At 40.5% G+C, this 19,503-nt stretch overlaps 1 protein-coding gene across 1 annotated transcript in view; it reads left to right on the forward strand.

Moving 5' to 3' along the window:
• The window catches only part of STAC (SH3 and cysteine rich domain), a 72,738-nt gene that overhangs the window by 44,163 nt on the left and 9,072 nt on the right, over window positions 1-19,503 (forward strand). The window contains exons 3-10 of the mRNA XM_032104737.1: window positions 332-432; window positions 2,585-2,666; window positions 4,100-4,215; window positions 8,556-8,637; window positions 12,839-12,903; window positions 13,788-13,876; window positions 17,096-17,147; window positions 17,273-17,410. Of these exons, the coding sequence (XP_031960628.1) occupies window positions 332-432; window positions 2,585-2,666; window positions 4,100-4,215; window positions 8,556-8,637; window positions 12,839-12,903; window positions 13,788-13,876; window positions 17,096-17,147; window positions 17,273-17,410 (725 nt within the window). The remainder of the gene's footprint in view (window positions 1-331; window positions 433-2,584; window positions 2,667-4,099; window positions 4,216-8,555; window positions 8,638-12,838; window positions 12,904-13,787; window positions 13,877-17,095; window positions 17,148-17,272; window positions 17,411-19,503) is intronic.

The following is a 19,503-nucleotide window of genomic DNA, read 5'->3' on the forward strand; positions in this document are numbered from 1 at the left end:
GCCAAGATCTTTCAAAAGAACAAAGGGGTTTTGCTTGGTGTTCATGAGGCAGAGACACTGTTGGTCAGATTATCATATAGCAGAGCATAATCTAATACGTATCTAAAGGCACCAACAGCCTGGGAAAGAGCCTGGGGGACAAATGGCTAAAATGGAGAGGCTGTAAAGAAAATGCATGTACAAATGTGCACTTTAAAAAGTAGGTAAGGCAAAGAATGCTGTCAATATTTGCTCTACTGCAACTGACCTCATCAGTTCTTTCAGGTCACTTGCTTAAATGGATGGAAACTATTGATTTTGTCTAACTCAATCATTCCCGTGCATTTCCCAGGGATGAACGCTAAGCACGGACTGCGCTGTAAGGCTTGTAAGATGAGCATCCACCACAAGTGTGCAGACAGTATTGGACAGCAGCGTTGCATGGGCAAGCTGGTAAGTGAGCAGCTCAGGGCAGCTTGTGTTGGAGCCACTTCCTTTGTGTGCCTGAATTCCATGTGTGCCTTTAGCTGCCGCATTAACAGAACCCACACCAGATCACTCTACTGAGGTGGGAAAAGTGAAGACAGGTGGTGGGTGCCCTGTTGTGAATTTGGGCAATTGCTGCTGCACAAGAACACAAACAAAACCAAAGCACAAATCTGGTCTGCTTCGTGGATGTGAAAATACAGTTACAGAATACAAATTTAGCTAGCTAACAGAATTAATTACCTTGATTTCAACTGTGCTTGCTGCAAACCTCTCAAAGAATGCTATAAATTAATCATAGTATTTCAGTGGGGTTTAACAAATCAAAAATCCCTCAAATTATGTTTTATTGTCTTCTCCACTGCTAGAGCTTGAATAAAAAAACATAATTCACCTTAAAAAGAAAACCAAAGGATATTTCACAGTAAGACACTACAGAGTTTGAAGTAATCTCTCAGCAGGAGGGGCTGGGAGGAGCCTGCCTCTGTATGGACACAGCACATTAGTGCCTGGGTTGCCTTCTGAGCAGCAAAATCTCATGACTGGCAATGGCAGCACATTGTGACTGAGATAATTCTAACCCACCGTGTTGACTGTTATGGGAATATGGTTCTTTTTGGTTACTTTTGGAAAAGGAACTTGGAAAAATACCAGCTGGAATGTGAAAACTGAATACATATATTCATGTTGCAGATGTTCTCAGATTTGTTGCAACTTGAAGACACTTGAGACAACTATGAGCTAAAACCAAAGAGTTTCACTATGTTAAGTGATGGGAAAACGCAGGCATTGACTTCAAAAGGGCTACAAACCCCACCTTTCACTGGAAAGATCTTTTCTCTCCAAGAGTGTTCACTGAAAGCTACTGTTGTTTATATCCCTGAGGCAAGTCTTTAGGTATCTAAACCATAATCATAGTTCTAGTGTGAGGCATTCTGGTATAAACAGTTGGTCTGTGAAGAGCTGAATGACAAGCCCTGGACAAGGCAAATATTACATCATGTTAATCGATTCATGCATTTCTTGATTCCAGCCTCAGCTCTTGTGGTTACCAGTTTACAAAAACACAAGAGTAGAGACCAAATTTACATCAGGAAGTTGTCAGCAAAGTCAGAAGTTTTGTGAGCTCATGCTCATACTCTGTCTCAATCTAGCTTGGAGGTAAACCAAGGCCAAAGAATCTGGAACTTATTCCTCTAAGACTCCAAGTTTATCAGTCGTCTCATTCTTTTTTAGTCTTTTCTGCAGCTCATTACCTAAAGAACTAGTTGTCTATCAGGTTTTGATGTACACTGGAATGAGGATATGGAAAATACGCGTATCTCTGTGAATCTTCCCCGCTTCTCACTGTGACTAGAAGTTCTCACAGCCTGCAGACATTAGAAATCAGAGAGACCATTTGTGAAGCTCCAGTGCCTCAAAGGCATTCATTTTGAGTACTGAGCATTTGCCTGAATTGAGATATGTTTTTAGAGTGATATGGGCCACTATTATTTGCCATATTTTGGTATTCTTTAATGGTATAGCTTGAGTTGTTACAGTGCATTTCTCTACAAGTGGACACTGTGGGGATATCTGGTAACAGCTTGGAGAGTTTTTTGACCTTAGAAGACAGAAAAAAAATAAAGCAGTGGAAGTTGCAGTCACACAGCAGTAAACCTTAGAAAAGCCTATAGAAAGGTTCTAAATTCCTTGGGTTTCACAAGTGCTTGTGTGGGAACATGAGGATTTGGAGTTAGGGTGGGGAAGGATAATCACATGTCTAATACAACACAATGAAATTCACGTTATATAAGAAGATAGGGAGAGGGAAGCTTCCCAGAACCTCTAATGATTCAGCACTTCTGCTGTAATTAATGAGTGCTGCTTTTGTGTAAGACGAAAAAGGGGAGCTGAAAATGAGCCCCTCCTCCCAGATAAATATGGGTAATTGTGTTTTTTCTAGGAGAAAAATCAAATAAATCTCTGATCTCTAAACCTCACAGTGACTGAACAACAGGAGGCAAATTTCCAGCCTGACCACAATGTTCCACCATTAACCAAAGAGCTGAGGCTATTTCTACTTCATCAATCAAGGCATGCAATGCACTTCACTTGGTTTTGTTTTTTCTCCCTCCAGCCAAAGGGATTTCGACGGTACTACAGCTCACCACTACTCATTCATGAACAGTTTGGCTGCATCAAAGAAGTGATGCCTATTGGTAGGTTTTGATTGCTTTTCCATTCAGTGTTCTTTTGGCAGGGCTCTGCAACAGCAGCAGCAGACTCCAACCTTGGTCTTTACCCTCAGCAGCCTTCCAGCTCCTTTCGGTGACTGGATGCCCTTCTTCCGTCTCAGGAAAGGACCACCTCAAAGATACAAAGCTGGAAGAGGAGAGGGTGTGTCTATTGTATCTTTCACTCAAAACCCTGTACACATACCTTTTAGCAATTACGCTGTTTATAATAACAACTACCTGAGATCAAGGTAGGAACTTGGAAGGGGAGAAACATTGGAATATTGAGATGAAGGTCAGAGCTGGGAAGAAATCGATAAAAGACGGGGAGATCAAAACAGCAGGGGACATTCAAATCACTGGTCTGGCTTTTGAGGGATGCTGCTAGGTTCCTGTCCTTTTTCGTCCACACTTTTTACTTTCCTCATATTTTTCCTTATTTATCATGTCTACACATTGTCTAAGAACTTGAGAGACCACTTTTTCCTCACTGTAATACCAAACTTCTGAAAATAAACATTTTGAAATGGAGAAGTTAAGTTTATTCTTGTAAATATTTTTACCCACCAGTACTCTAACCAGGCAAAGCTGGAAGTACAAAAAATGAAAGCTAAAACTAGGCAGGCAGTTTAAAACTACTTGTCTGATAACATTTGCATTGTTACTGTCAGCAGTTTAAAAAAAACTGATTACAAGGATTTCATCTAAGTTTCTCTTTCTAAAAAACACCCATCATTTTTATCAGAATAGAAACATTTTGAATAAACCCTGGCTAAAAGATAAGGTGTGCTTTGCTCTAATCAAAATCCAAAATCTCTTGTATTTTCTCAGATTTTGGATAAAACTTCTCTCCTACATAGTGCTACAAAGGTACCGTATTCTACATGCCCACTGCCTTGTGTCACAAGAAAGGTTGAGGTCTAAGAATGCAAGATATAGAAGACAGTTTGCACTGAATTTGCGTATGCCCTTTGAAGACATCCATTTCTCTTCCATGGGAGATGATTTTTGTGGCTAGCTATGAGGGAGACCCGCTTTTGAGAGCAATCCAAGAAGTCACTTGTAGAGACAAACATGGATTAGAACCTCCTGGTACTTTGTCTTCCTACCTCCACACAGGCAGCACAAGTGATGATTAGGGAAGGAGAATGACAGGTGAAGAGAGACAAGGTGATGGCCAAGAATTCAAGAGCCAGTATGAGAAGAGGATGATCTTTATGGGAGTAGAGAGGCAACAGAAAATTGATAGCAATTCCACTAAGTTCCACACTCACTTTTTATCAGGATAGTCTCTCAACTTGTGTCTAAGCATACGTACATGTTGGTAGAGGCAGGTGTTGCTCCAAGTTATGCAGGAACATGAAAAGAAATACCCTCAAGGGTATTGACTGATGCATGTTTTGCTCCTTCTGTTGCAGCCTGTGGAAATAAGGTTGACCCCGTGTATGAAACTCTCCGCTTTGGGACTTCTTTAGCCCAGAAAACCAAAAAGGGAAGTTCTGGCAGTGGCTCTGACTCTCCCAACAGAAACTCTGTAAGTATCCCACATCTTTCTTCTATTTTCTTTCTGGAGGAGCAACCGATACTCATTCACATGAGTGTGTATCAGAGTTCACAAAATTTGTATTTAAAACTGTAAAATAAACCCTAAAATCTTACTCTCAGCTTCCATACAGAGACCAGAAAACTTGTTATTTTTGCAAATTCAAGTTTTATGTATCTTTTAGATGACTCTTGGGAAAAAGAGAAAAGTACTAATTAAATTAGTAAGCCGTTTTCATCAGATTGGGAAAGGAAATAGTAATCTTTTTTTTTTGCATATCCATAGAGAAGTGTAACAGAGATATGGAACTGTCAGGCTGGAGTAGATGCATAGCGCCTGTTGTTGATGGTGGCCATTTGCCCTTCACAGAAGTGATAATGATGAGTTAGGAGTCCTCAGAGCCTAGATTTAAAAGTGCATGACCCCAGTACAAGCCCAGACAAAATTAAGACACTGCTACTGCCATAAGGCAATAGAGTGGGACCTCCCCCCCTGTCCAGCGCAAAATCATGAGGGAGGTATTACAGATGGGGGCTTCTCTCTCCAAACCCCAAATACAGACAGGTGTGCTCAGGTTGTTGTATGCAGACAGGGATGTTTTAGCCTTCACGCTAATGTTTGTCATTCGCTCTCTCCAATCATAAGTCACTTTCTTCAGGACCATGACAGGAGAAGTGGAGAAGAACAAGGGAAGCTATATCCTGCATTTGCTATATCCATACCCTGTTCAATAGTAACAATTGCCAATTTCATCCTTACAGAAATGGTTATTTATCTCAGTATTGGGATCCGTGAGATCAGGAGCTCCTTCATGGTGTTGAAAGAACATTTCCCACCCTCTCAGCCTCTCATAAACAGGCACTTATGCCTATGTTTGGGGATCTCTTCCATTCCCAAGAGATCCTCCCCACTCCACCACTCCCCCACCCCCAAAAAATAATAACAAAAAAAGAAAATCACACCTGAATCCACTGGAGGCTAAAGCTGATTGTCATCTCTAAAAATCAGACCCATAGTATCTGACAATCTCTTCTGCACTCATCTCAGAATAAAAATCACTAGGCACAGAGACATGACGAGCCTTGGTCTCCAGGTCTCAAAGCAAATACTTATATGCTTAATATCAAGTCATGCTAATATCTGTGTATGTTTGTTACAACATTTCCCTGGCATTTAAATGCATTCTCACTCACACGGCTGACCTATAATCTCAGGTGGTATAGGTGGACTCTAAACAGACGTCAATTCATGTCAGATGGGAAAGAAGACAAATTAATTTAAGCAAGAACTAAGTGAAATCTGCAAGGGATTTATTAAGGCACATGTCCTCTATCCACCCCTATTTGTGCCTTAAAAGGAATTTGCTAATTCTCATTCTTTTTTAAAACCCAAAGTGACTCTACCACCTGCCGCATTGTTATTACATTTATTTCTTTCAATTATTTAATTTCCTTTGAAACAAAATTTCTACAAATGTAATTATTGCTTTCTAAATCAATAAATTTTATGTTGAATTATAAATGACAACTCAAGCATAGAAATCACTAATGCTGTGTCATTTTACCCTAGGGAGCTGATCATAACTAGGTGAGGTGTGGGTGTAGAATTTAAGAATGCAAGTTCATTACAGGAATTTCTCCAGGGTATTGAAGCTGAGAGAGAATATAATGTGTCAGCATACAGGAAATAGAAAACATTATAGAATTGAATAAACAGACTTGAGAAACCATAAATTTTGCCAGCACAAGACTGTGGATTGAGACAGGGATAAAAAACAGCTTAGACACAACCCTGAACAAAATTATGGGGCTATGGTGGTTTAAAATTGACTTGTGACCTGGGAATGGGTACTGACCAGTGGCTGCCACAGGGATGTGGCACAGGGGCCTGAGAAGCACGTGTAGTTAGTAACTCAGAGGGACTGAGGCCTTTCCCCAGTGATCCTCACTTCTGGGCTGCTCTGCTCCCCTCCAAGAAGAAGCAGCAATGCAGCTGTGAGGCTGTGCTGCATCCCAGGCCTGGGAGATGGTGTGTGCTTCAAGGTTCTGCCATATCACCTAACCAGGAACACCAGGGACATAGGGACACGTGGGATACCACTTCACCTTGCAGGTGGTGTCCAAGCTGTCGGAGGCTTTGCTCCAGGTCAGCACAGCAGAGCTGCTCCTGCTGAAGGTGGTGAAAAGCATAGGTGACTGGCCTAGGAAGCCATGAAGCTTCCATACTGCACGCAGTTCATGTCTCTGCAGAGAATAGAGACAACCACCTTCCTCTAAACTAGCCAAAGTATTTTTAACACGACTGAGCTGTGTGGACGTACTCACTGATTTTTCCGCCCGGATTCTGCATTTCCCATAAAAGAAAGTGGCCATATGCTCCAGATTTACTACCTACTGCTTGCTTCAAAACTGTGCTTTTGCAACCCACATTTAAACAAAAAGGCACTTGAGGTGATGTAAATGTGAATCTAGTTCTTGTTAGCTTTTTGTGGATCAGCTCCTCTAAAAAGCACCTTTGCACCTCTATCGTTTCTATTAGACCATTTGTCATGTAGCCCTTGAGTGAAAAATCATTAAGGGTAACTGAGGTTACCTCAGAAGGTTTTGGATGAGGTATATACTGAAGAGACAGTCAGAACGCATCCCATATGCACTAGAACCTAACAAAATGACATTAGCTGCTAATCAGCAATAACGAAGCTAGTCCATGAAAACTGAGGAATATGTTGTAGCAATGAGCTGAAACATAGCTGGGACTTAATCTTTTCAACAAAGCCAGTCTTTCTCTTCTCCACCCAGCAACCAGAATCCATAGATATGTTCTACACTGTCTCTGTGTAAACTTTGCTACTGCAGTACCTTCTCATCCTTGGGTGACCTATTTGGGCAAGATGCAAGACAAACATGACCTGCTGCAAAAGGCAGGGTCTAAAAACAAGGAGCAACAGAGCAGCAAAGTAGAGGGTTCTTAAAATAGCAAGGGAAACAAGACAGCCACAAGATACCTATGGTACAAATCTACTTTCAACCTCTTTGTTCATTAGTTTCCTTGGATGGAGAAGCAGCTAGGAAAGTACTAGATAGGAGAAATAAAACTGTGGAAGTACTTTCTAAAAACAACTCTTTTGTCAACGCTAGTAAAAGGAAAAAACCCCAACGTATAAAATCTGTAAAGCAATTCAGATTCTGCTCCCTGAACAAAAACAGTGAATGTTCCTGTGATGCAGGCAAAGCTCTGCAAAACAATAGAACGAGCTATGTGTACAGTACAATTGTAAAGTGTCATACAATAACATTAAATCCTTCTTATTACTTCAAATCTAGAAATAACTAGATTTAACTAGATATTACTAGTTATAACTAGAAATAAATAAAGATTAGGAGAAATGTAAGTATTCACAGTTCTTCAAATTAGAGAAAGCACCTGACTCGAGTTCAATCTATGGGTTTTTTCTCATTATCAAAAATGTAGAGAGTTCAGTAACTGAAGTTTTGCTAAGGTCAGACTCACACAGAGTTGTTGGAGCAGCTCCTCATTCCTGTTGGGCTATACAAGGAGAAGCTGACTACCCAGCCTAGGAATCTGGTGCCATATGCAGGATATACTTCTGAGGCTTAAGATTATGTCATCCCACGTTTTCCTATACGCTAGAACACTGGGTCCCTAATCATGATTGACATTAATATGGTACAAAGAAGAAATCATACTAATTCTAAAAGCAACACTTAGGTTTCAATTTCCCTAACCATACTGGCCAGATGACTGTTTAAAAAGAAAGTGAGGACAGATATTTAGAGATTCACTTCACCAACTCCATTGCACTCCAGCTCTTTCTTTTACAGCTTTTTAACAAAATGAAAATGATCCTTACATTACAGTTATCTTACTGAATAATGTATTCAGGACTAATATATTAAAAGTCAGTAGTTTCAACTAATGTTCAGTCTCCTTGGTAGATAGCTATTTAGTATACCTGCAGAACCTGCAAATTCCCTCATGCCCTCTCTGTTTTGTACAGAGAACCACATTGCTTAGCATAATCCTTTTTTCCTTAACTTTCACTTTATTTTATACTGCAGAAATCTTTTGTGCTCCAGACTGTAAACTTGGTCTGGTGTTTTTTTCTGGGCTTTCTCTGCTCCCTGTGCAGTAGATATGTCCTGTGCATCACCAGACCCAATGTTTCCTTCCATCCCATCAGGCTGACTCTGCTCTGCTCTGACACCACTCAAGTACCACATTTCCCAAAGACCCTTGCTGTAGTTTTATTTCACTTCATCAGTCCCTTTTTCTGGCTTATCCCATCTCATTTGCTGTTTCTGTCCCTGCAGACAGCTGACCTGGTAGAAGTTCCGGAGGAAGGCAATAGTTCTGCAGGCAGCCTTGACACGAGCAGGAAACGCAGCAACAGCGGTGAGTGATGCCGAGCCAGAACAGCACCTTCAGGTGTAAAGGCCTGTGTACTGCCTGTTTCACATGGGGGGTTTTGGCATGTCCATGTTGTAGCAGCCATTCTGGTTTTCAAAGCAGGAGGTGAGTTGGTGCAAGAATTTGGGGAATGCTTTTTGCCATTCAGATGAAATTGAAGCCACCACTTTTCTTAATTTGCTGTGTGCAGAGCTGCCACTGCATAAGGTTCAGGTCCATTCCCTATCTCCTGTCTTTACTTCATGATTGTAACTCTAGACTTAACATGTTTCACTTCCACATTGGCAAAGTGGAACAAAAGTAATACTTTCTTTCTTTTCCATATGTTTGATTTTTCTGCTTGATTTTGTATATCATAATCTCTTTGGGAGAAAAAACAAATCATAAAAGATCTGTGTGTCTGTAAAATATACAACACAATGAATTTTGACTGTAATTGCAACTTCTCAGTACAACTGTAGTATGTGCCCAGTAATGTTAATGGCCCAATTCCTTTGTTTGATTTGCAGTACAAAAGTAATGTTTCTTACAGCATTGGCATGATGAGATTTGAAAACCATCATAGCATCGAGATCTTAGTAATGAAATCTCCGCCACTAAGAGTTGGTGTTTGTTACCCTGTTCTTGAATTCAGTCATGGTGGAGGAAGTCATAAACAAAAATATTATTGCTAAGCACAACTTCAGGCCCAAACCATCAGAGCAGCTTCTCTAGCAGCACTTGAAATCTGCTTTGCTGAATCTCACAAGATATACAGAACAAAAACAAACCACACTGAGCATACCTATCTTCTTCGTGCCACCCCCCGTGCTCCTTACGTACTGCTACCAATTCATGTAGGTGAAATGGCAGCTTCAGCTCTCTGTTTACATATTATGTTAACTCCTTATTGCTTTCCTCCCCTCTTGGTCCTATCACCTCTCCTCACTGTGTTCAGTCATTTCCTTCCTCTCATATTGTGACTATCTCATCCATGTTATCTGATTTCTCCTGAAAATTTTGTTAGGTTTTCTGTCTTGCAAGTGCAAGTTGACCTGACCTGGTTAAAGAAAATTCAGTCTGTACCACATTGTTTAATCCCACCCACCTGAGATTAAATCGACCCTGTTTGAGTGTTCAGATAAGTTTTTATTTCTTTGGAAGTCAATAGTTTCATTTCTGAAACCCAAAGAAACTTTTTTTCTCTGAGATCTGTATTCACTGAATGCACAGAAAGGCATTCAAGGAACTTACTTAAAGAGATTAGTTTAAAAACTCAGCATGTGTCAAACCACCAAATAACTTCTGCAGCACATTAACGATTCCTTTGATCAGCACTGGCTTTTTTACAATCCATCCTTCAGAGGCTCAGGCTATAAATTATGCATCAGTCACTCCAAAAATTTCCTCTTGGTAGATTTTTAATAAACTGCCTGCACTGTTTGCACAAGCTATGGAAATGGTAAAATCCTTTTCAGAGTGTAAAAATCCCTGGTTTTTACTTTTTTTTTTTGTCTGCTGCTGCTAGGACAAACAAATATGAAAATAGATGGATTCCTGTTGTGTGGAGATATGAACGACATACCTCTATGGCTTTCAGATTCAAGTGCTTCCCATTAACATCCAGAGACCATGAACTAAACATAGATTAAAAATTTAACAAAGTACATTCAAAATATTGTTAGAGTGACTCATGACTCCTTTCTCCTCAGTTGTCCACTGCCTTTTTATCAGGAAGTTTCACGTTAATGCTTTGATGACTCAGGTCCATTCCAGTTGGGTTTGTGTTCTTTGGGTTTTTTCCTATTAAAATACTGTCCTCTGCAAATAACTATTTAGGAAAATGTATGTCTGATGCTCTTCAGTAAAGGGGAACAGCAGAAAAGACAGCTTGCAGAAGGGTGAAAGGACCCAGCACATGTGTGCCCATGTAATTGCCCATGTAGAACTCCTATGACAACAACTTCAAGGGGAGACACTTTCATTCAGGCCCTGGTGTAAATCCTATGAAGCAAAGCTTCCCAGTTTACAACTGTGAGATGGCATACCTAATTTCCAGCCCTTCAGCCTCCTCTAAGCCAGTTACACTCTTTCACTGCTATGAATTGCCATCTGTAACAGAAGTCCCAAAAGCCAAAATGCACTTTAGGTGACATCTATGAGCCTATTATCAACAATGATTTGAGCACTTTCCCCTTGAGTCAAATATGGGATGTCCTCCCTGCAAACCCAGTTTTGGTGAGCACTTCTCAGCCACAAAAGGGTACAGTTCAGCTCCATCCGCATGTGCTGGGTCAGCTCCACAGTTCATGAGGCTGTACATTAGAAACTTGCTTTATTTTCTGTCACCAAACAGGAATTACTCCAAACATGATGGTGAAGTACTTTTACTTCATTTGGTGAATGACTTTTTGCAAGTCCAAAAGATTCCTAATTACCCAACTCAGTATTCACCAGAATGTCTTCAATTTGCCTCCTAACTCCTTTTCCTCTGGACATGAAAAACAAAGCATAGTGATTTGAGTAGGATTTGAACACTGCCAAGCTGTAATAGCACCACTTTAAAGCCCTTCATACCGATGCTAGACATATATATACCCCTACATTAATGATACAGGAAATTAGGTTTATTTCTAAGTTTTTCCTTCTGGTACATCTGACAGTCTGCAGGGTCAGAGCCCCTCTGCAACAGGAGCTGGTGAGGAGTATACTGAGGCCCCAGGTCCACTGCAGTCAGGACAGCCAGACAGAGCTTGTGACATTTTCAGGTTAAATGTGGCAGGTATCAGCTCACATGCTCCCTTCACATTCACACATTGAACTTTATGACTACAAGATTATCTTATATTTTGTCAGAGAAGATGTGTGTGCCCATGAATGCCTGTCACTTTGTACAAAATCTTTCTCATGTGTGTTGCAGCTGCCATTTCACTTGTCTTTTATCTGTTACAAGAACAGTGTCTTGTTTTTCAATATCCAGGTACAACTCCCTACTATCAAAGAACCTTACTATTTCCCTCAAAAAGCTTCTCCACAGACTGTTAGGTTGTCAACTACCATGTAGACTAGTCCCAGAAATATGTGTTAATGAAAGAAAGGATGAGCAAGTGAAAGAGCAGAGGAGCAAAATTCAGCAGTTTGGTTTTCCCTGGATATTTTTCCCCTGAATGCATGTAACTGCATGACAGATAAACAAAAAGAAAATGCCCCCAGTCAGCCTGATACTACCACTTTGGAGATTTCCAAATTGTTAGACATTACAAAGTCCCGCTTCTGCTCAAAACACCTACAGAGGTAAATGGTAGGAGAAGACACTGATGGTTCTAGCTGCTCAAAGACTCCAGCTATTAAAATCATATTCAGACTTTACCCAGAAGCAAATAACACTGGGCAATTCTTAAAATGTGAAGGGGGAATTCAGTCAAAATGATAAAGCCACTGTGTTTTTTCTTGGGAGATAACTGAGGACAGGTATCAGTCAGCTCATGAATCAATTACAATAGCGGGTAACTGGTTATCTATCAGGTGTGTTAGGTGCTGTGACTGTTGTCTCATTCCATGAGTTTCTGATTTAGTAACTTAAAAACAAATTTCAGCGTCTACAGGCCTGTGTCTGAGTTAACCCATCCTGATTTAAAAGCAATTCAGGTACCTCCTGTAAATTCAGAGAGAGAAGCAGTGTATCCAGCGCACCCCAGGCATGGACTATCGGAGAGAGGGACCAAAGAACGCTATCAAACACTTAGAGATAGAGGTTAAAGAGGGGAAGGAAGGGGTTTTGCATACAAACTTCCCCAGTATTGCTCATATATGATCATCAGCTTTTTCAGGTGCTTTAACATGGAAATACTGCTTATCCTAAACATGAAAATACAGTACTCAGTGTGAGAACAACACATTTTAAATAGCTGGACTTTAAATGGTAATGCACTTCTAGTACCTAAGTTCTGTTTGTAGTGCTGTACTTGTGTATATTCATCTGATCAAAAGGGTTTATTTGTTACACTTTTAAATTCTTGAGGACAGAGATTGTGTCACGTGCCAAAGGCATACGTGGTTTTTTTGGGTGTGGAAGGGTTCAGAGGAGACCACAAGGAATCAAAGAAAATAAGGGAGAAAGGGAAGAGATCAACAAAATCAAGGGGATCCTGTTAAGGTGAAGAGTCTTTAACTACTCCTAAAATGTCATGTGTTTTGTTTATTTCAGTGTTTACATACTCCGAAAATGGAACAGAGCACTTTGGAGAAGAACCAAAAAGCATACATTCCCCGGTATGAGCATACATTTTGTGAAGATGCAATGGTAATGGGAAGTCATGTAAAATTCTTGTTTTTATGGCTGGCTGAGGACCTTGAGTAGGTCTGTTGGACCACTGATACCTGACTGTTGTGTTCTTATACCATTTCTGGGACACTGGCCACAGCTGAGCACAATATACAGTACTAGATGGCTTTTGGTTTATCCTTTGTGGTCACTTTTATGTTTTTCTGCTTATTGCAAATTGATTTGGGAATACAAAAGATCCAGTGTGCAGGTCAAGTAATTACAATAGAACTGCTGTAATGCAAAAATCACAGACTTCATTTGGAAAATTATTTAGTATTTGTTTTAGCTGCTTTTTCTTTTTTTCCCCCAGATTAATAGTGGAAAAAGCGAGGAGAAACAGTAGCCAGTCTTCTCCGTTGAAAACCCAGCACAAAAAAGCTTTCACACATTAAAATCACTTTAAGAAAGTGATTCTCCTGCTCTGAATTTGGACCTGTGCACTGCACAATTCTAACTCCATCCATAATGAGGACTGTAGACTAGACACCTTATATAATGCCAGTAATACACTGCTGGGCTCATAAGAGCCATACATACCACAGAGAGAGAAAAGGCAGACTCATTTTTAATACCTCATCCCAAAGACCAGCCTATGCAAATTTCTGCTTGTGTTCCTTGGAAGCCTGGAATTTGATCTTGGAGTTCAAATAATCTTATTTCTAAATTAAGATAGTTACTGCCTTAATGGCCTGCAATGTACCTGGGCCATGGTCCTCCAAGCTGTGAAACAGTGAGATGATTCTGGCTAATTTATTGTAAGATCAGGTTCAGAACCAAATTCCTTTACAGAGCAAATACTTAAATTTTCTCTTTCTCTTTTTTCTTAAAGGGACCATTTTATAAAAGCACGTTACAAATGAACACCTATGTTGCCTTGTACAAATTTGTACCACAAGAAAATGAAGACTTGGAGATGAGGTAAACCCCAAAATATTTGTTAGTTGATTTGACCCATTTGCACTGATGGTCATATGGTTATATATGACTTTGGGGAAGGGAGGGTTTCTTCTGACACTTTCAATACACATTTTTATAGAGGTAACCACTTACAGATAAAAAGATATTCTCACAGTTAAAAAAAAATGATGACCAATTCTTTTGGCAAGGATACAATAGATTGAAAGTTTCAAAAACACTTATATCACTTTAGGAGCAAGATGGCTTTCAGCTATAAAATGTTCTGGCTTTCAGTTGCTTTGTTTTTCAATCAGAAGTTTTCAGCTAGGAATTCTCCACCAGGTCTCATGCTATTGCTAAAAGATTTACCAGTCCTGTTTGATCCTCCCTCTTATTCAATTATGTCTGAAAAAAAAGAATGATGTCCAGCTGCTGGATGGCAGTGTTTTCACATGAGAGTTTTGCAAAATAAACTTGTTAATTGCTATTTTTAGCACTTACTTCCTCCATTCTGCATCAGTTGCTTGCATTCATTACAAGGTTTAATCCAAGCCCACTGAAGGAAAATGACAGCTTTTCTTTCACTGAAATTATTTTGCTCATGCTACTCACATTTTGAATGGTCTTTCTAGCATTCTTACTGTGAAACATGTCAGCTATCTTCAAGGCATCCTCTCTATCAAAATAATCATGTGTGTGCCACAAAATTTAGGGAATTGCCAGAGAAATGCTCCTCTCCTCAGCATCTGCAACACTGAAAGTCCTTTTCCTGTTCCCAGCTGTGCCTTCTCACTGCTCTGGAACTAAAGGGCGCGATGTAAGAAATTACAAGTTCTCCTATCATTCTGCTTTGCTGGCATTTCCTGATCATTATTTTAGGAATGTCAGCTCCTCAGGAAATAACCACAGTATATGGTAACCTTTAGTGCAACTTGCCAGCTATTCTGCTTGAGGGATTCATTTTGCATCCTGCTCTTTAGGAGTGTATTCCATCTTGCACATTTCTTCTATTAAATAGAACACCTCTCAGACAAGCCTGAACTGGACTACCATCCTCATCCAGATACAGAAATCCAGAGAATACATCATCCTTCAAAATTCTCCTGTCCCTCATTTTAGGGGAAAAAGCAGCCTGTGGTCTGAAATGTGCTGTTTCAGGGGACACCAGGCTCTTTCCGGGGATACCAGCTAGGTTATAAACTGGCATTACTCAGCCACAGCACCACTGTTTGTCGTCCCATGGTCAGAAATTCAGTAATGTACGTGTTAACACTGTTCCATAAGGGATGCCCAATAGCTGGTAATGCTGTTTTGTTACTGCAGAGCGAGGCAGGATTCAGCTCAGTTGCAGGAGTTCCCATCTAACATAGCTGAGGTGCTGGAGGTGGGTTCTGCAGAGCAGTATTGTCAAGACTGACAAGTACTGTCCTGGGAACCTGAGCTGGTAACCAGCCAGGCATTGATCAGCTCCATCATAACAAAGGCAAATAGCAGGGGAAGGACCTGAGTTGAGAGGAAGAGTTAGGGCAGATTTCTGCAGTTCCCGGCTCATCTCTGAGAGGATACCGTGAGTGTCAGATTACTGCAGCGGAGGTGTGTAGCCCTGCTTTCAGCTGAAATTCGAATTTACCACAACCTGGATTTCTTCCCTAACAGCAGGAGGAGCCAGTCAGATTTTCCAATGCTCTGGCATAAGTAAAGTAGGGCATTGCAGTAATACACTTATTCTAAGAGATGGCCTATTATTACAATAGAGAATCCTGAAGACAAGCAACCCCATGTTTCAGACACTGCAATGAATAGAATAGAACAGAACAGAACAGAACAGTTGGAAAGGACCTACACAAGCACCTATCTTGCCACCTCCTCAAATCTAGATCACTGAGGCAGAGCAGACAATTTATCCAGGGTTGTGATTTACAGAAGAAAAAGATGAGACCTGACTGATTTCAACCAATAGAAAGAACCAAGTGGATTAGTAGCCTAAATCTAGGCAGCAAGAATAACAGGTCCAGCTTGGATTTCTATTTTGATAAAGACATCAATATCAGCTCTCTCCTAGAAAAAAAAAAATCAGCAAAATCAGCAGGTCTTCAATCTACAGTTCTCAGTGCTCAGACAAGTGAGAGGGAGAGACTTTAGGTTCAGTTGCCATCTTTCTCTGACAGCCAAATGAATTTATATTTTCTGGGTTATTTTTCTAACAACCAGGCTGAAGAGTACTGGGTGGACAAGGCTCTCTTAATCCTTCTTGTTGAAAGTGGTTTTCCTTTCAGTCTAAGGGCTCCAATGATGTCCTAGAAAGAGCCACGTTTTCTATGCATGTTCTTAAAGAGCATGTTAAATTAGACCTGTTATCCATCATATGCTTCAGATGTGTTTTCAGGCTCTTCTGCTGATACCTTAACACTACAGTGAGCCTAACAGGGAAAGCTGAATAAATAGGGGTCAACAATTAATTTTATTAAGATCCAAGAAATGTCTGTTATCAAATAGACAGACCTTTCTGGAGTTAATCCCTTTGGAAATGGTCTCCCACTTACTTTCTACAACATACCACTATAATAATTACATAGGAAAGTTGATGAAGTGCCAGCAGTGGGGGAAAAAGGTCAAATAACTGTTCAACTACCTGCACAAAATCAGCTTAGCAAATTTTGCTATTAGTGTTTCCAGTCTAATTATCCTCCTAGGTCTGCTTTGGAACTAGTCAGCTGGATGCTGATACTTAGCAATTACAACCCAGCACCACACATTATAAAGGTAAATATGTCCCATTCAAATCAAAAATACATTCTTGGGCAGAATTATATCCCTGCTGACTAATTGCCTTTGTCAGTAAAATATTTTCCTGCTGCCTTCCTTCTGCAATCACAGCTTGAAAACACAGATGATGAAGTAGTGTGTCCCAACAGTGTGAAATGTCTTAAAGCCAAGCCATAATGCCTTTAACAAGTAGGGACTGTATTTTAAACAGCCTTTTAATAAACAAGCAGCAAAACTTCCAGTTCACAGATGTTGTCTCAAAATAAAGATCCAGCCCCAAGACACAGAGGCTCTCTTTCTACATTACCATGTGTGACTGAAGTACACCTTGCCACCTTATTGAGCCTACCTGCCGTGAATGCTCAGACAAAATAACCATGGAAGGACTGCCTTCCTATTAGAAGGGAATTTTGGAAGCTGATTCAACATGACAATTAAGAGTCAACTTACATACTATTCCTCTTCTAATTACAGGCCAGGGGATATGATCACTCTTCTGGAAGACTCTAATGAAGATTGGTGGAAGGTATGTGCTAGTCATTTTCTATCTGTTTTCTTTCCACATGGAAAAATATCTTGTTTTCAATACTGAATTTGTATTAAAGCTGCTACAGTTAACAATCTTTTACTATCAATATGTTTCCTTCACAGGGGAGAATTGATGACAGAATTGGATTTTTTCCTGCTAACTTTGTTCAGAGAGTGCAACAAAATGAGAAGATTTACAGGTGTATCAGGACATTCATTGGCTGCAAGGAACAGGGACAGATAACTCTGAAAGAGAATCAGGTAAGATCCTCTGTGCTGGACCCTCACTGGACTAGAGCATCCAGCAGTCTTACCAATAACTGGAGGGAAAATTGTGCAAGATGAGGACAGGCAGATTTTTTCACTGCAATTTTGCAAGATTTATTATTTGTATGGTAACAGTGTCTAGTAGCCAGTTAAGAGCAGTGGTCGCCTTGTGCAAGCACATACTCAATTCCTAACACAGCCTGAATTTCCAGTGTCACGGACATTCATAGTGATACTTTACATATTTCACACTCTCTTCCTGACTTCAAAAGCGATTAACACAGAGTCTTAGCAGTAGACCTTGTGTGCCTGAAAAATGATCTGGTTTTCTCCTCACTATTAGAGCTAATCTAATAAAAGACACTGGCTCCCTCCTCAGACCTTAACTTACCTAAAGATCTAAACACAGCCCGTTGTCTTTGCTTCAACAGGAACAGAGTTAAGACAGCATCACACAAAGCTGTAAATCCTAACTGTAACTCTTCTTCGCCAGTTGCAAGGTATATTTAATCCTTAATTTTTTGTGCCACCACTTCCATACCCTCTCTACAGGCCATATTACATCCTAAACTATAAGTGCTCCTGTGAGCTAAAGGATACCACATACAATGAGTACTTGCAGGGTCCATTCACCCTGGTGTATTTAGAGCAGCTCCTTCTACTTTGTGTCCTTTAGGTGGGTTCACTAGGCACAAGCCAAGACTCAAAACATGCATTAAGGGACAGATTTGTGGCATAAGCTAATGTAAATAGGAGGATGACATACGAAGGGTGATGCACAGCTTGAGTTCTCTGACACCTGGATGCAGTAACAAGATTTTTTTCACGGCATCTTGTGAGGCCTAATGTTCTTCCACATCATTAGGTCTTTCCTTTCCTGTGACAACTGTGTCATATCACCAGAAATGGTTTGCCTTACAGTGCCTGGACAGCCACTGATTTTAATAAAGTAGAGAAGAAGCCAGAACCAGTGTGGACTTCAGGGCCATGGATTTTTCCATGCAGAACTTCTTTAACACTTCACTCCATTGGAGGATAAGATTAACTTACAGCTTTGCTGCTGCTGATTTGTGGCATAGCAAAACATACAAGTGCTAACAATCCTTGGGTGCACACACACAGTTTTTAAGGAAGGCACACAAAAACAGTGACCAAAATATATTTTAGCTGTCCCTGTATGCACAGTACGTTGGGCAGCCCTGCAGCTGCTAGAAAGAAAGTTCTTACATTCTTTTTACCCAACATCTCTTTTAATTTTTTTTCTGTCTGTGCACACAGACAAAAGAAATATTACCAAAGTAGAACAAGAGCCTTTGGAGGCTTTGTGTTCTAAAATAAGCAATACACAAGGGCAAAGGTAGGAAATGGTAGTGTTGGAATATGGCATGCCAGCATGAGGGAATGGTCAAGATCTGCACCACTTCTCATTAGTGGGCATACCAGATCATTTCTGTCAGCATGGCTACTGCTGCAAGCAGTGAGAGCCCATTTTCTCACAAAACCACAGTTTCCAAGTGGGCAGGTCTGGTAGCTTCATCTAAACATAAGGACCTTCCTATTGTCCCTACTTCATAATAACCTCACAAAGGGAGCTCGTAGTCAGGGGTGCGTCATCGTCTCTGGGAAGACAGGAGGTAAAGAAAGGGATGAATCTATCCTGTCTCTCTAATATCTCCTTTTTTTTAGAAAAATTTTCATCTCTATCTCAAGCCCACAGAAATGCTGAGGCTGAATATGAATGCTGTCGGGTGCTCATTTGATGTGGGAGAGGCTACAGTGGAAGAAAGAAATAAATATTTGTTGTGAAACAGGGGGCAGAGACCAGACTGCACAAACACATGAATGCAGAGACATGAGAGGAAAGTAGCACAGCAAACAGACCCTGCCCCACTCTCACACAAATTATGCAAAAGGGGAACATTTAAGTAGCTCGAAGGCCATTTTGGGTAATTTCCAGATGGGATGGCCACAGTGAGGCCATGGGCATTCATCTGCTTCCTGCTGTCTCTCCATATAGGGCATAATTTTTCGTATTTTTCTTGTAAGAGAACAACTCTGCCTTCACTGTGGAAAAACTCTTGCTGTGA

The sequence above is a fragment of the Corvus moneduloides genome, chromosome 1 (assembly GCF_009650955.1).
Source record: "Corvus moneduloides isolate bCorMon1 chromosome 1, bCorMon1.pri, whole genome shotgun sequence".
Taxonomy (NCBI): domain Eukaryota; kingdom Metazoa; phylum Chordata; class Aves; order Passeriformes; family Corvidae; genus Corvus; species Corvus moneduloides.